The sequence below is a fragment of the Octopus bimaculoides genome, chromosome 6, assembly GCF_046866305.1.
Source record: "Octopus bimaculoides isolate indiv1 chromosome 6, ASM4686630v1, whole genome shotgun sequence".
Taxonomy (NCBI): Eukaryota; Metazoa; Mollusca; class Cephalopoda; order Octopoda; family Octopodidae; genus Octopus; species Octopus bimaculoides.
Genome location: NC_142933.1, coordinates 117,853,299 through 117,871,774, shown reverse-complemented (window position 1 = coordinate 117,871,774; position 18,476 = coordinate 117,853,299). Strand labels below are relative to the sequence as shown.

Here is an 18,476-nt window from a genome sequence, read left to right as displayed (position 1 = left end):
ATGCCAGCCAATTATGGGTTGGATAGGGTGCTCCTGTAGTTATATGATTACTTCTTGCCATTGTAACCCTAGGCATGATCTGAACTCAGAATTCAAAGACCTGGAACAGATTCTGCCAAAATATCTTTTCTAATATTTCTAGCAATTCTATCAATCCACTGACCTGGCCGGGTATTTTAGTCATCTATACTGAAAGAAAGGCAAAGTTGATCTAGGCAGGACTCGAACCCAGAGTGTAGAAATCCAAAACAACATTCTATTTGATGCTCTAATGACTCTGCCAATTTGTCATGTACAGCTATTATTCTTAAATGTGTTGATAATGAAATATATTGAATGAAATTCTCCAAGTAACAGTCCCTATCTGTATTATTTGTTTATTCTTCATTCTCTACAATCATCAATTTCAGTGAGCTGCAACCGTAAAATTAAGGTTTATCCCGAATATGTGATGGAAGAAATTCCCATAAATTTTCTAATTCAAGAGGCTCAGAAAAACCAACACTTTTATGCTGGTCTATTTTCTCCTCTTTTAAGGTTAGTAACACAGCTTTGCTTACATTAAAACAAATGTTTGTTAGTATTTACCCACATCTTTAAAAAAAATGTAGCAAATATAGGCTTGGTCCAAGGTGAAGAAGTTTGCTTTGGAACCCTGTGGTTCTGGGTTAATTCCCACTGTGGTCGGTGCCATCTACTATAACTTGGGCCAACTAATATTTGGGGAGTAATTTTGGAGATGGAAACTGGAAGAAACTTGTCATATATATTTTCATATACATCACCATCATCATCATCGTTTAACGTCCGCTTTCCATGCTAGCATGAGTTGGACGATTTGACTGAAGACTGGTGAACCAGAGTTTCTACAGCTGGATGCCCTTCCTAATGCCAACCACTCCAAGAGTGTAGTGGGTGCTTTTATGTACATAAATAAATTTGTGTGTTCTTGTTTCAACATGTATGCACTGACTATAATGAAGATCATCATTCATACAAAACATAGTTTTATGTTTACAGTTTTTCCATGCAAAGCATATTCAGCTTGATAGACCTAGGAAAATATTACCATACTTGGAAACAGATGAGAGTTGGTGACAGGAAGAGCATCCAGCCATAGAAAGATTTAATTCAACATTGTTCCCTCTGACTCATACATGGAAAACCAACGGAAGTGTTGATGTGGATGTATGCAATTTACAGAAATGACTCCGGCATAACTGAATGATTACTTCACTATGATGAGGTTAACTTTGCAGACATGAGCTCCTGAGGTTGAACCCACTCTGTGACATCTTGGGCAAATGACTTTTACCATTATCACCACAATGATATCATTTATATCATCATCATCATCAACATCATTATTTAACATCTGTCTGCAATGCTGGCATGGGTTGGATGGTTTGACAGATGCTGGCAAGCTAGAAGGTTGCACCAGGTTCAAAGGATCTATTTTGGCACAGTCTCTATGGCTGGATGCCCTTCCTAACACCAGCCACTTTATGGATGCTTTTTACACTCTGTAAAATGGTTGGCATTAGACATGTTGAAAAAATATAAAGAAATAAGAATCATCTCTTCAGTCCTTTTAAAACATATTTCCCTCTCTTTTGCAGGTTACTAGCAACACATTATCCACATTTGTGTCTCGTGGAGGATTGGTTGGGAGAGTCTGTGGCTCCAGTAGGACTTTTGCCCTCTTTAGGAGCTTCCTCTAAGAACGTATGCACCCCTGATGCTTTTCAGAAAGGTAAATATATTTTTTCCTGAGATGCAGTTGTTTTTTTAAATAATTTCATCTCAGATTGTGTCTTGGGACTTCATCATGGTTAAGACATAGTTATCATTAACCCTTTAGTGTTTCAAGAGTCAATGAATGAAATAGAAATCCTTAACCCTTTAGCATTTAAACCAGTCGTGTTCTACTTGCTTTATGTTTAAACTGGTCAGATCTGTCCTCTCACACCTATCCTAGAATGTCATTCTAAAAATAAATAATCCCCTCATTGAACTCCCAAAGCTACAAAGATAATACATGATTACTTCAAAACAATGGGAATAAATACACATTGAATATGACAGAATAACTAGAATGTGAAAGAGTTAAATGTTGTTGTATCCAGTCGTAAACATGCACAAGAAAGGTATTGGTTCCTTTCAGTCAACAAAATTCCAAATTCAATGCAGTTATCGAGATTCACAAACTAATCTGTGGAATGAAAATAAATTTAGAGCAAAACAAAAATTGCATAACCTGATTAGCATAGAGTTAATTGACTCCAGTTGTTCTGCGTGGTATATTTGAGAGTTATATTTGTGTGCAGGTTTAGTGATAGTGGATATGTCGGACAGGAAGGAACTATCAAGTCGTAACTAAGAATAAATAAACATATCTTCTGGATACAATGGTGATTGTAAGTGTATGTAAACAAGTTGTCGTTTAGTCCCAACGCAGCTCTGATCAAGCACGTCCCTGATCAGAGGCACTACAAATGTGACCATCCCATCTTTTTAAGAATATCTGCTTTTCCCTTTTCTCTTTTAAGACATTAGAATGGGATTTGAAACAATTTGGCTACTATTTTTACTGGATCAAACAACCACATAAGGGCTTCTTCATTAGCTCATTAAACAATTAAATGAATTTCTGAGATGTTCTATCAGATTTTCTTTTATACTTATATAAATCTGATCATTCTGACTTCTCCATTGTTTTCTTAAAAAATCATTTTTATGATTTAATCATCATCATCATCATCGTTTAATGTCCGCTTTCCATGCTAGCATGGGTTGGACGATTTGACTGAGGACTGGTGAAACCGGATGGCAACACCAGGCTCCAATCTGATTTGGCAGAGTTTCTACAGCTGGATGCCCTTCCTAACGCCAACCACTCAGAGAGTGTAGTGGGTGCTTTTACGTGTCACCCGTACGAAGGCCAGTCAGGCGGTACTGGCAACGGCCACGCTCAAAATGGAGTCTTAATATCTAGTTAATTATGTATTCCATATATAAAATGATATTAATGGCTTGTAGGTACGTGGTATTTCATTATGCAACCGTAATATACTATAAAGTATATTAAATGTTTTTATGAGGCAACACCATGTCCTACTGCATTAGCAATGCTTATTATATTATTTTGTTGTGCAAGTGGCACGTAAAAAACACCTTTTGAGCATGGCCGTTGCCAGTACCGCCTGACTGGCCCTTGTGTCGGTGGCATGTAAAAGCACCCACTACACTCTCATAGTGGTTGGCGTTAGGAAGGGCATCCAGCTGTAGAAACAACAACACTGGTGCCAAGCTGAATTGGTCTGGCTTTTCCCTTAGATAAATAGTGGTAGTGTGGAGACGGGAGACTTGCATGCATGGAGAATTGCTGGTCTTCTTCCAAAAGATCTAGCTCAGACTGGGGCATAATGTATAATTGCATGGTAAATACTGACTGATAGAAGCCTAAAACATTTAATAAAAAAATTTTCTTTACAGCAACCTTATTAGATTGCATTTACTTCAATGTGACTTTAAAATGTAAAAAAAGATTCCTTTATTGCTAATCTATACATTTTATTTATCTCTACCAACAGCTGTTGATGATGTTGCTAAGAAGCAACAATGTCCGTTGGCCATTTTCCAGCTTCTGGACAGCTTACTGTTAATTCCTGCTCGGGATTTACTTGTGTATGCTGACTGTGTGGTGGCTGCTTTACCTTCCATTCTGAATGCTTCAGTTCCACGTCGAGTCCAAGATCTAATCAAGAAAATTTGGTTCCGGTTACATGGTCTTATGCCTCGAAGGTAATTGTTTCACTTATTTCTTCAACCCTTTAGCATTCAGATTACTCTCTCAAATACAATGCTTATTTATTCACATTGTTTTTATTTATCATGCATTATCTCATAACCTCTTAATGATGTGATTGCTTATTTTTAGAATGACATTGTAGGGCAGGTGTGAGAGGCCAAATCTAACTTGTTTCAACATAAAACATGTAGAATATTTGGATCAGATACGGATGGTTTAAATGCGAAAGTGTCAAATGAATTTCATACTGTGTGAATTAGTATCGTGGAGGCACAATGGCCCAGTGTTTAAGGCAGCGGACTCGCGGTCATAGGGTCGCGGTTTCGATTCCCAGACCGGGCGTTGTGAGTGTTTATTGAGCGAAAACACCTAAAAGCTCCACAAGGCTCTGGCAAGGGATGGTGGCGAACCCTGCTGTACTCTTTCACCACAACTTTCTCTCACTCTTTCTTCTTGTTTCTGTTGTGCCTGTAATTCAAAGGGTCAGCCTTGTCACAATCTGTGTCACTCTGAATATCCCCAAGAACTACGTTAAGGGTACACGTGTCTGTGGAGTGCTCATCCACTTGCACGTTAATTTCACGAGCAGGCTGTTCCGTTGATCGGATCAACTGGAACCCTCAACGTTGTAAGCGACAGAGTGCCAACAACAACGAATTTGTATCTTTCATTAAACTATGAACACAAACCTGGCCGTGGAGTAAAATGTTTTCTTCTCAGTCGTATTGTTTTGGGGTTTGATTCCACTGTGAAGCATCTGAAGCAAGTATTTTTGTACCATAGCCTTAGGTTAACTCAAGCCTTGTGAGTTAAACTGTGTTGACAGAAACTGTACTGAAGTCCATTGGATAGACTGTACAAATATGAAACAAATACAGTCTATTTGTTTTAAGTGGTAAGCTTAATCCATCTTTTGTTTTCAATACCACCATCTGGTAACCTGCATGCATTCAGATCAGATCTCCATTCTGAGGATAACTCACAGATTATGGAATGCTAAAAGAGCCAGAACAGATGCTGCAGGGCATCTTTCGCAACTAATCCACTGCCTTGAATTGAGACTCTTTTATTGACCTTGAAAGGATGAAAGGTAAATTTGAACTTGGTGGGATTTGAACTTCATGTGCTGGATTACTATGTAGACATGAGTTCAAATCTTACTACAGCAATTGCAGTTTGTTCCTGAATAAAGCACATAATTTAACATCATCATCTCTGACCTTATCCATATCAGGACAATTACCCCTGATGACAACTACCCTCTTGGTTAATTACCCCCTCTCCAATATATTAAGAATTTTTAAATCATTGTCTGTTGTCCTTGGTGGGTTATTGTGCATGAAGGTGTAAATGTCCTAGACTCGACCTCATCACCGCTGCTGCCATCATCTCTGACCTCATCACCTCTGACATCAACTTTGACCTTATTACCTCTGACATGGTCACTTCTTTAACTTATCTTTTGTTACTTCTGGTTATTTCATTTTTTTCTTCTTCTTTTTGTCATTTTACCTTTTGCTTTGTTTTCTTTCAGGTTACGTCTCATGACAGTCAACGCTCTCAGAATCAATCATAACGGTGTCAAATCTGCTGTCCCTGTATCAGAGAACGACATCACTGTCGATCCCCTAGTTGTTCTTCAGTGTGATAACCGAGTATTTAGGTAAGTTAGCTCTTTGTTATGCGGAATATCATCATCATCATCATCATTTTAACATTACACCTTTCTATGCTTGTATGGATCTCATGTTTATGGTATCACTGAGAATAGGGGTGTGAAGAATGTGATGTGGAGACTTGGCTTTTAATTTACATCTGCAGACTTATATATACTAATTATACATACTAACATAAGAAGTTGATATTTACTAGTGTATGCGTGTGTGTGTGCATGTGTGTGTGAAAAGTTCCTGGCTTTAAAGGTTTTGTGAAAGGACTGGTTGGATCCCCCAACTTTCCAAGTTCATTTTACAGGGCTTAGAGAAACTGAAGGACCACTGCAATAAGTGTATGAATCTGAAAGGGAACATGTTGAATAAAATAATTAACTGATCCTCCCCTATTTTCTTTTACTGAAAGCTAGGAACTTTTCAACACCCCCTCATATAATCAAATACAGTTCCAACAGTGGTGTAATTGATGTCATAGGATAGGCATGAACTTCACAACTCTGATTTTTCTTCTTCTCCTCTACAAAAATCTTAGTCTTTACACCTACAGTACAGCGTGCCCCTACCAAGACACCATGAGAGTGAGACATAGCAAGCTATGTCTAGAAACAAGATATGAACTGAACAAGATAAGCAAAGCGATATGATAAACAGCCTAGACCAGTTCAATAGCCTGACTGTTTTGTAAATCTCTGACAGAATTACAAGAGCTAACGTAAACAGCAATGGATACTTTTAATCTTAAATGTAAAATTGTACTTTCTATCTGAGCCAGATGACGTTTTAACTGTCCTTCTGAATGAATTACACACATTCATGTCACAAGAGGTCAATACATTTAATGATTATGTAACAACAGGTGTGGGTTGGGTTTTTTATAAGCACGAAATGTCTGAGTTATAAGATAAAAAGATGGGAAGTTGTGATGTACATGCCTGTACATAGTAAAGTAATATGTGTGAAGCTTTGTTCAGATACTCCGATAAGGAATCAGAAATCAGTCAGGTTGCATACATCTTCCACTGATTATATAATAATATATTATAAACCTATAAAGGTAGGCGGAGGTATTGCTGCATGGTTAAGAAGCTTGCTTCCCAACCATCTCAGGTTCAGTCCCACGGTGTGGCACCTTAGGCAAGTATTTTCTGCTTAGAGCCCCAGGCCAGATAAAACCTTGTGAGTGGGACAGAAATAGGTGTCTTGCAGTAGGGGAGGTACATGGTGGCCTCATTTGGGAAAGGAGAGGTTGAGAGTAGAGCGAGAGAAGAGGGTGAAGATGTGTTGGGGTGCATACTCAAGTTACAGGGAAAGGTATATAAAGTGAAGTGAAGTGATACTGACTGAGGATTGGGTTAGGGTGAGTGGGCAAGTAAGTTTGCAAGAGTGCAAAAGGAGAAGGGGGGATGGTGGAGAAGAGAATGCAGTGAGTGAACATGGGTGGAGGGAAAGGGGGGGGTAGGGAGATGAGCTGCAGGGAAGAGAGAGACTTGTCAGGGACGGACTCGTGTGTGGGTAAGTTTGCAAGGTTGCAAATCAGACAAATCAGTAGATTTGTTAGGACATTGGAAAGAATACTTTGCAGTGTTTGTTCCAACTTTCTGCACTCTTGAGTTAAAGTCTTGCCAAGGTCAACTTTGCCCAATATCTTATGATTATGTAAAACTTTGATATCTCTTAATCTTATGAAGCCTTGACATCATTCTGAAAGAACATCTCTGTTTTCATTGTAATTATGTTGGAGGTTTTATTTTGTTTTTTTTCAAATGTTTTGGCTGTGTCACAAAGCTCTTCTAATGAGGCATAATTATCCAGTATCTGAGTCGAATCATCATGTAGTTGGTGATTATAAATGTTATCTAGAATATAGAATATTTAAATCATAAGTGATTAACATTTTTGTCAATATTTTTACAGATAACTTACATTCTTAGTTTACATCCAGCTGTAGTTGAGTTTATCTTTCATTCTTCCAGGATTGATAAAATTAAGTACTAGTCAGGAATTTGGGTTGGAAAATAATTGGCTATAACCCTGTCCAAACTTGAGGCATTATTTCTGTATTAGAGATCAATATTTTCATTCTATTTAGAACTGTTTGAGATTTCTTAAGTTGTGAAAAGTGACTCCTCTGTTAAAAAGTTCCATTCTAAGGTATTTATTTTCATTAAGGTTGTTTTTCTAATTGTAAACATGTATAAAAGTAAATTAATGAAATTTTCATTAATAAAGCATAAGGCAGTGAACTAGCTGAATTGTTAGTGCATCAGATAATATGCTCAGTCCAGCTCTTTTCATTGTGAGTTCAAATTCCAGCAAGGTCAATTTTGCCTTTCATCCTTCCAGGATTGATAAAATAAAGTGCCAGTCAAGTACTAGGGTAGATATAATGACATATCCTTTCCCCTGAAAGTATTGATCTTGTGCCAAAATTAGAAAGAATTAATTAAATGTATATACTTCTTAACCATACAGCCATGTGCTGGTATGGCTTTGTGGTTAAGTACTTCACTACACAGCCATGTTTCAAGTTCAGTCCCACTGAACAGTACCTTGGGCAAGTATCTTATAGCTCTGGAGTGCCCAATGCCTTGTAGGTGAATTTAGTAGACAAAATTTGGGAAACTGTACAAAGCCTGTGTACATATGAGTGCCTTTGCAAATGTTTACATTCTGTACTTCTTCAAAAAATTGTTGAACTGCAGATGGTGACATTGTTGACAAATCATTCAGAAACTGGCACTAGGGAGGTCACCATTTAGCTCAAAATAGCTGCTAAAATAACTTTGTTATTAGTAAGTTCTGCAGATCCTAAATTATTAAAAGAAAGGGACAAAAAGAGAACATTACATAAACCAAAAGGAGTTTCCAAATTCCTTAAAGTATTTCTTAAAAACAAGATAGATATCTAATATTTGTTTTTTGTTTTTTTTTTTGTTTTTTTTTTCTTTTCAGATGTCCCCCTGTATTGGAGATTGTGTTACGGGTTCTTGAAGCTTACATACAGGCATGCCGGGTGTTTCTATCCAGTCATATAGCTTCGCATCCTCTCTTTGAGAACCCTGGTTTCAACAATGCTCAAGATCAGGACAAAAAAGACAAGGAAAAATTGCAAGATAAAACTTCAGTTTCTTTAGAGCAAGAAAGAAAAGAACTGAAAAATGCTTTGACATCTGCACAAGAAAGTGCAGTAGTGCAGATCTTATTGGAATGTTGCCTTAGACAACCAGATGAAATGGTAAGCTCGTGTTGAGGTTGTTTAATCCTTTCTCTGATCTGATTGAGCAGAACAATAGTTAAAAGGGTTCCAGTTATGGCTACCCTTGTCTTTTTCCGTAGTCTAAGCCAAGAGTATCAAACATAGGGCCTGCAAGCTAGATCCAGCCCCTAGCTCAATTTTATATTAAAAAAGGAATGTTTTTATTTTTTAGTTTAAAATATTCTGTATAATATATGTATTACTAGTCTGTGTTCAGAGTCGGAGCCCAACTAGAGCTATCATTAACTAAGGTTAATGCACCTCAGGGAATCTTTTCATATCTCAACCAATGAAAAAGAAGCTTATGAAATGAAATGTACTTGTTTTCAAGTTTACACAAATGCTTATCCAAATGGATTTTAGTGAAATGAGCAATACTAGAAGATTTTTGCAGCTGAAACAGTGCAAGCTTTTTGTCAAGCATTGGTCTTAAGAACTGTATGCATTTATTTGGACAATTTCTATCTCAGTCATACAACTCTAACAGTGTATATATATATGTGTGTGTGTCTGTGTGTATACGCACACACCATATGGATAAGTTTTTTCCCACACACCTCTGCATACAAACTTCGCTAATACCTTGTATTCATTCCTTTCTTCATGGCAAATCGTTAATGAAATAAAGTAGCTTGCTTACCAACCACATGGTTCCGGGCTCAGTCCCACTGCGTGGCACCTTGGGCAAGTGTCTTCTACTATAGCCTCGGGCCAACCAAAGCCTTGTGAGTGGATTTGGTAGACAGAAACTGAAAGAAGCCCATCATATATATATATATATATATATGTGTGTGTTTGTGTTTGTCCTCCCGACATCGCTTGACAACCAATGCTGGTGTGTTTACGTCCCCATAACTTAGCGGTTCAGCAAAAGAGACCGATAGAATAAGTACTAGGCTTACAAAGAATAAGTCCTGGGGTCGATTTGCTCGACTAAAGGCGGTGCTCCAGCATGGCTGCAGTCAAATGACTGAAACAAGTAAAAGAGTAAGATTATATTAGGTTTAAATGAAACATACTGTGAATAAATAGAAAATTACTTTTAGTTTTGTTTGATTATATAATCTACACAAATTTAGCCTCGACACAACACCTTACAACTAATTATATATTGAAATCTCATAATTTATCACCAATTATCCAAATTTGGTTAATTGCATAAGAATGTCAATCACCGAGGGAAGCTCTGCATTTAAGAAGAATTAACTTTATTATTTTACAATTTAAAAAAAAAAAAGTAGTGAATTGCTATGTAAGTGTTAAGTTCAGTCTTCTACTTACCTGAAATGTCATGCCTCATTTAGAAATCACATGTTATCTAAATATTTCTTGTTCTACAGTCAAATGATCTAATTATCTTGTGATTAGTTCATATAACACCATCATCATCGTCATTTAATGTACACTTTTCCATGCTTGCTTGGGTTGGACAGAATTTGTTTAGGCAGATCTTTCTATGGCTGGATGCTCTTCCTGTCACCAATCCTGATTTGTTTCCAAGCAAGGTAATATTTTTCCATCATGGCCTCACCTGTTTTCGCAGAAGATTGGAAACAAGGGACACTGTTTGCATGACTGTGACATTCATTCACAACCATCACATGAAGTCAAGGCAAAGTGACACCAAGACACACGCTCACACAAACACATACATACTTACACACACATACACGTGCATGTGCAAGGGACGGCTAACAAGTCCACAGGCCGACCAAGATATTCTCATGGATTGTGACCAAATGAGATTTATTTTTCAACATATTCCCCCTAAAGTAGTTGTATGCTGTCAACTTAATGTGACAGTCCCCTGAAGGGAATAATACTACTGTTGTTTAGACCTAGAAAGCTGCACCACTTCCTGTCGGCCTTGACACATTTCCTGTGTCCTTATGTTTACAAGAGGGAGACAAGCACCTCCCCCAGCTAAGCCTGCATCCAGTGACATGTTTCTGAGTCTTTGCTCGTCATCAGTCTCCAGACTGCTCTGTAGTATTATTACAGTAGTATTATTCCCTTCAGGGGACTGTCACATTAAGCTGACAGCATACAACTACTTCATCGTATCACTACTGCATAAATCTCTCTGAGAGATTTAGAAATGTATTATTTCTATATTTCCCCTAGTAGTCCATACACTTCTTTCATCGGTGTTGCAGTGCTTGGATCCCATGTGAAGACACTTTCTTTCTGTTAGTCAAGAAAAAGTCATCAACAGCAGGTATGATGTCGTCATCTCTGTGATACTGGTTCCCAGCCAAGTGTTTTTTATTATGTTGGGGTACAGATGATAGTCAGGCGGGGGCCAAATCAGGTGAATAGGGTGGGTGATCACCCAGTTCAAAACCATAGTTATGCACAGTAGCCATTGAAACCAAGGACTTGTATGCTGGAGAATTGTCCTGATGAAACAAGACCCCTTTCCACTGACCTTGTGTGTGTGTGTGTGTCTCTATCTACCTGTCTGGCTGTCTATCAATTAATCAATCATTCCTTCATTCATTCATTTAATATTTTCAGAAAGAAACCAGTTTGCTATCAAATCTACGAGAAGTGCAGTGTTTGATTTGCAGTTTTCTTCACCAGATGTACATTGCAGATCCTAATCTAGCCAAACTTGTACATTTTCAGGTAAACACATCTGTTTCTCTGTTTGTTCTCAAAACTCTGCATCCAAAAAGCATTTCTCAACTACATCGTATTAAATCTTTGAAATGATAGATACAAATATTTCACTTTCCAATCAATGCTACTCTTTACTGATTTGGACCCATTTAACAAACGTATTTTTTTAACCCTTTAGCATTTAAACTGGTCAGATCCAACACAAATATACTGCCTGTTTAATGTTTAAAGCAGCCAGACCTGGCCTCTCACACCTTTCATGTCATTTTAAAATAAACAAAGGAAGATGCAAGGCCCCCAAGGTTGAAAAAACAGAGTCCAACTGGAGAGAAGCAGAAAAGACAGCCCAGAGTTGAGAACAGCAGAGAAAAGCCATCGATAGCCTATGCTTGACCAATGGCCTCTGCTCCATCGATGGCCTCAGCTCTATCAATGGCCTCTGCTCCATTGATGGCCTGTGCTTCATTGACAATCTCTGCTCCATCGGTAGCCTATGCTCCTTCCATGGCCTATAATCCATCAGTAGCTTACACTCCATAAAGAGCAAAGGTTCTTAAGGAAGTAGTGCTCTGTTGTAAGCATTCAAGCTAGATCTCTAATTTGTGGATACCTTTCTTCTACCAGTCTTAGAAGCTCTGTAGAGGATTGTGTGAGTACTGCTTTCTTTCTTCACTAAAAGATAAAAAAAATAATATACAAATTTCTTTTGCAGGGTTACCCAAGTGAACTGTTACCCATTACAGTGGCAGGTATACCATCAATGCACATATGCTTTGATTTCATTCCAGAACTTCTCAGCCAACCTCAGATGGAAAAACAAGTAAGTTGACTTGCAATCTGCCTGTTGCTATTATAATTTTCTTCAACAATATATGGTGAATATAAGGCCCTGCACTGGCAGAATCGTTAGAGAACCAGAGTAAATGCTTTGCGATATTTCTTCTGATACTTTATGTTCCGAGTTGGGTTCAAGTCCCACTCTGGCCAACTTTACCTTTTATCCTTTCAGGGTCAATAAAGTAAGGTACCAGTTAAATTCTGTGGTTGATGGTATCAACTATTCCTTTCACCTCAAAATTGCTGGCCTTGTAACTAAATTAGAAACCATTTTTTACAATTTTCTTTTCGTATGTTTTATTGTAATTGTTGTTTAACCCCAGGTCAATTCCAGTCATGATCCTCTCATCTTGTTTATGTTTTTTGACGCAGTGTATCTAGTAAGACATTATCCATGTGTCCTTTTTTAGGGGGTGGTTGGCTTGATAGGGTGTGATTTCAAAAAAGCATGCTGCTGTTTCTAGCAAGTCAAGCAACAACACAAAGGTTTCCTCATTGGCTTACGTTTTCTCATACGATTAAATTCTATTCATAATTCATTATTTATATTCGTTGAGAAATTTCACCTTTACTATTTACTTTTACTGATAGCTTATGTAACTCATCTTGAAGAGTTCTGCTATAATAGCTACCAATTTTGAGTCAAGAGATTTCATGAATGGAAGCAATGATTATACTGGCATAGAGTGGTTCTGTCCTTGGATGCTTATCTTATCTCTCTAGCATTGATTTTAATTCTAATCCTATCCCAAGTTTTGAGTATGAGAGGTCAGCCGTATTCTTTGAATGGAATCCATTTCGTTTAAGTTCCTTCCACGCATGTGAAAGGAAGGGTGTACTGCATCTGAAATACGCAGAAGCAACAACAAACACATTAATTATATTACAATAATAGATAACATTGGCATGTGCATATATATGTGTATGTATGTATATAGATATATATGCATATTTATATATATGTATTTATGTATATGTATGTATGTATGCATATAGATATAGATGCATATTTATATATGTATTTATATGCATATATATATATATATACATATATGTATTCATTTGCATATATATATATATATATATATATATATATATATATAATGCAAATAAATACACACACACACATTCATATACACATATATATATGTATTTATTTCCATATATATATATTTGCATATAAATATATATGTATTCATCTGCATATATATGTATATATGTATATATACATACATATACGTATTTATTTGCATATATGTGTGTGTGTGTGTGTGTGTGTGTCTGTACATGTATCTTTGTGTTTGTCTATGATGGTTTGTTTATATTCCTGTAACTTAGCAGTTCAGAAAAAGAAAACAATGAAGCAAGTAATAAACTTAAAAGCAAACACTGGTATAGATTTAGTTGACTAAATGCTTGAGGGTAGTGCTCCAACATGACAGTGGTCCGATGTCCATTACAAGAATCAATTGTGAAAGTAACATTTAGCTGTTTTTCTTATTCTTCTTGTTCTTTTTTTACTTACTTTCTCTTTCCTTGTTTTATCTCTTTCTCTCCCTCTCCCCCAACTGAATACACCTGTAACGTCTCCTAGATAGCAGTAAGGTGAACAACCTTAAATTGGAATGATTGATATCGGCAAAGCTGTGTTTAACAAGTCCACTTCACAACCACATGAGCCTAGGTATGATTCCTTATACAGGGTGTCCACAAAGACTGGGTACATGGAGTAAATAAAATCATAACGTAAACAATAAAATATAAGAAGAAATAATTTCTTAAAGTATGCGTTAATCCTCATGTACCCAGACTTTGTGGACACCCTGTACAACAACCTAGTCAGAGGATTGTGTTAATTCCAATGTCTATTTTGACATGGCTTCTACAGCTAAATGCCCTTTGTAGCACCAATCACTTTGCAGAGTGTGCTGGGTGCTTTTTTTGTGTCACTGGTACTAATGAAGTTGTCAAGTAACTTACAAGACAAGATCCCTTGATTGAAGGGAGGGTATAGTATTGAGGGAGGTGGCTTATGCTAGCTCTCAAGCGTCAAAAATATGATAGAAGGATAGGAACAGGTGTTTTGCTGTAGAGGAGTTACATGGCCACCCTTGTTGGAAAAGGAGAGAAGATGGTTTTGACGTGGTGTCAGGACAGAACTTTAAACTATAAGTTCAGCTGTGCAGAAGCTACCACATTACAGCACATGGTAGATATTCTTATTTTAGGGAACATGAAAATTATATAATCAATCAACAAAGTAGACAGAAGATGAAGAAGAATGGATTTCATGGTTGATACTCTTTGGAATATATTTACTTTAATCTATGTCTTTACTGTTCTCTATTCCTTGTCTTTTATCTGAATCTCCTTTACTTCTCTTTGTTAATAAAAGTGTTTCTTTCTCTTCAAGATGTTTGCTATTGAGCTGGCCAGTTATTTATGCCTTCAATATGCTTTGCCTAAAGCAATGAACATAGCTCGGGTTATCATCAACATTATGTTTACGGTGCTGGGAGGTGAGTCTGCAGGATTTTAATCATTGTCTTCCTTCTTTTTAACTTGCACAATATGTATGACATGTTTCTTTTTAAATCAAGCTATTAGTCATATAACCTAAAATGTGTCTTGTGACTTCACTGCTGATGGATTGGTTAAATAACGGAGCATTTTTGATTGCCTGCTTTCAATTCTTTTTATTTCACTACGCATGTTTCTTATTGATCAGTAAATTTTGTCTTTATTTATTGATCTGTTTACATTTGGTTTTATTATGTTTGCTAAGTAATTTAGAACCCCCTTTCAGATATTGAATACTGAAGTTACTGAACACCTGGCACATCTTATCAGGAAAATATGCAGTGTGTGTGTGTGTGTGTGTGCGCGCGCGCGTGCGTTAATTCGTTCATTTATTTGTTCATTCCCCAACTTTTCATAGCTCATAGAGTGAACAATTTATTTCTTAATATATTGCGTCTTGCTTGCCGACATCTTTAATCTTTGGAATTAAGGTATAGTTGCCTTTGTGCTCTGTTGCTGTCAGTGGCAAGTTCCACTACAGCAAGCCTTTCTAGATCCTTCCATCTGACATGGAGTGTATGTGGTTCATCCAGTGGAGACATCATTATTGGAGTTGATCGAAGAGGCTGGGGTCTGAGCACAGTCCAGAACATCTTTGTTGATGACCCAGTCAGTCCATTTGATATCCAGAGTGCAAAGATGGAAGGTGTTCAGATGCTTCTCAGATGAATCTCTATTCCAGACAAAAGTCACTCCCCAACACCTTCAGATCTCTTTGCCGAGGATACAGGCTCTGTGGGCCACAACCTTAATATACATCCTTAGCTTATTATTCTCTGGGTTCAACTGAGTAGCCTTTGTTTGATTCGTTATGAAGGTAGACACTGTCGTTTGATATCCCAAAAGCATGTTTTAACAGAACTATTTCATCTGATAGAAGGGGCAAAGGTTAGTGATAGCACCATAAAAACAGGAGTTCAGGTGGCTGGAACTCATCATCCTAGGAAAGCAGTTTGTCCAAGAGAGGGTAAACTAACACTACTTTGTGACTATTTGCATTCATAGGATGCTCATTGCCTAATATATATATCATCATCATCATCATTTAACATTTGCCTTCCATGCTGACATGGGCTGGACAGTTTGATAGGAGATTTCTGTCTGTTTTGGCACAGTTTTTATGGCCAGATGCCCTTCCTAACACCCTGCAGAGTGGACTATATATATACATATATATATATATATATATATATATATATATATATATATATATATATATATATATAAATTTACAGATATAGGGCAGGGAATTGCCAATTAGTAATAAAATTAGTAATTAACAATTATGCCAAGTAGTTCAGTATGAAAAAAACCTTTATCGGTAAAACCATTTATAATCATAAATATATAGGGGTCAGCATGAGTTGCTTCACCAACATACTGAAAATTTAGAAATAGCAGTCAAAGAACTACTGATTCTAAACTACAATCCGTTAGAGAAAAAATTGTAGTTTAGAATCAGTAGTTCTTTGACTGCTATTTCTAAATTTTCAGTATGTTGGTGAAGCAACTCATGCTGACCCCTATATATATATATATATATATATATATATATATATATATATATAAATTTAGATAGATAGATAGATAGATATAATCATTTGTTCATTCATTTAGCATCTATTTTTCCATACTACCATTGGTTGGACAAGGAAATATTTAAAATAGGATGTTCTTCCTGTTGCTGGCTCTTACCTCTTTGTCAAGGGATTTTTTTATTCTACTTGTTTGTACAATTGCTCTTAATGTCAACTGCACACACGCACACGCACACATTCAGATTTTCTTATTTTAATTTTTCAGCCTTTTCAGCTCACGAGCGTGCTGAGTTTCTTATCAAAACTGTTCCGTCATTACTGTTGATATGTCAAGCATTTCCACCATTGTGTGAAGACGTTACCAGCTTACTCATGCAAATAGGACGTGTTTGTATTGCAACCCTCAGCTCAACCAGCAACGTCATGCAAACAGGTATGCATCCAACTTTTAACATTGTAGAACACCTGAAGGTTTTAAATGCAAATTATTTTGTTGTTGTTGTTGTTTTTTGATGGTTTTGTTGTTCACTAGTTCTCAGCCTGTTTTCTTCATGCAGACAATCTTTGAAACAAGAGTTGCTACTTAAACAGTGACGAGCAACTTATAAATCTTGTACGTTAGCTCTGCTGTGTCTGAGTTGTGTAGCACCACAGTTTGTCACTGTTGCACCAGAGTTGACCATGTGGTGTGCAGTGTGACATTGAAAACATGTTGCGTCTGTTGTGCTATCCAATGTGTCATTGATCAGAAGTTTTGATGATGTCTGTTGTAGTTCTGGGTAAAGTTGTTGTTGTTGTTGCTGTTGTTGTTGTTGAGGAGCCCTGAATAACCAGAATTATCATCAAAGGTGTTCAAGCTGTGAATATCACATCTTTGTCCCAGGCACTGTGTACTCAGGACTACATTGTCCAATGTGCCTTTGTCTAAGTTGGTAGGTTGTAATTTGAGAGAGATTTGGCTACTACTTTTAGCAAGTCAAGCAATATGTAGAAACTCCTCCATTGGTGGGAGATGGAAAAAGTCGATGCAGTCTGAGACACTGACATTTTATACAGAAGATGAGTCTTTTTGAGTCTTGTCTAGCAATTGATAAAGCAGTTTTATGCTGATAAATATTTTGTGCTTGTCTGAAGGAATAGATTTGAGAGATAAAGATTTTAAAATGATTCTTTATTAGCAAGTCAATATGTTTAGATGTCTCAACAGTGTTTGTTTAATCAATTATTCACCTGTGTCTCAGATACAGTCATATCCTTATTCATCTGATAGTCAAAAATTTCTGTGCTGATTTGTAAATTCAAGTCATCTTTTTTTTTCCTTTTTATCAAAATAGAGAAAATAAATTCTCATCAGTATTTCTCATGTCTTAATTTTCTTTTCTCTTCTTTCTTTTTAGCTTTTATCAATAACAAAGACTCGTTTGATCACTCTGATGCAAACATCAGAAAAGTTACAACATTTGTCAAAGGAACTTTGTCTGGACAATACTTTAAACTAAACCAAATTGTGCGCTCCACATTCTCAGAAATAGTTCAGAAAGCTGTCGTGATGCGAAATATTTACTGAATTGTGCATTTTGATACCAGTTATGATCTTGTAGATAACGAAGCAAATCATTTCCTCATTTCTTACATCTCATAATCATTTCTTCCTCAACCACTGCTTGCATACCAAACCACTCTCTTTTCACTAATCATCATTCATACATCATACCTTTCAGTCAAGCATACAAAACCCACTTCATTTTGACCATTGCCCACTGACAGGATCATTTCATGACACATTAGCCCTTTCCATGTACTCTTTTGGATACATGCCATTTCTTCACATGTTCCTCTTTGGTTATACAACAGATCATTTTTATCCTGTCCATTCACTGACTTCTTAACAAATTATTTTAATTTCCTCATTGATTATTTGAAATAAATATGGAGGGATGATGAAGTGAGAGTTTGCTGTTGTTGCTGTTACTGTCTTGTAGGAGGTCTATTTAATTATCTTTTATGTAATCATGTACACAACAATTGTCTAGTAATATACTCCATTCAAATCCTGACATGGTCAACTTTTCTTTTCATCCTTCTGGAGTCAACATACTAAAGTATCAAGTTACATAAATTTGTAGTCTTTTGCATAAGTCGTAAATCAGTATTTACCA

At 36.7% G+C, this 18,476-nt stretch overlaps 1 protein-coding gene across 1 annotated transcript in view; it reads left to right on the top strand.

The window, feature by feature from the left end:
- Positions 1-18,268, top strand: part of LOC106881138 (integrator complex subunit 2) — a 31,479-nt gene extending 13,211 nt beyond the window's left edge. The window contains exons 14-23 of the mRNA XM_014931412.3: positions 411-537; positions 1,620-1,753; positions 3,594-3,804; positions 5,346-5,474; positions 8,437-8,719; positions 11,258-11,368; positions 12,075-12,182; positions 14,613-14,718; positions 16,583-16,750; positions 17,715-18,268. Coding sequence (XP_014786898.1) covers positions 411-537; positions 1,620-1,753; positions 3,594-3,804; positions 5,346-5,474; positions 8,437-8,719; positions 11,258-11,368; positions 12,075-12,182; positions 14,613-14,718; positions 16,583-16,750; positions 17,715-17,884 — 1,547 coding nt within the window. The 3' untranslated portion in view covers positions 17,885-18,268. The remainder of the gene's footprint in view (positions 1-410; positions 538-1,619; positions 1,754-3,593; positions 3,805-5,345; positions 5,475-8,436; positions 8,720-11,257; positions 11,369-12,074; positions 12,183-14,612; positions 14,719-16,582; positions 16,751-17,714) is intronic.
- The last annotated feature ends 208 nt before the right edge of the window (positions 18,269-18,476 follow it).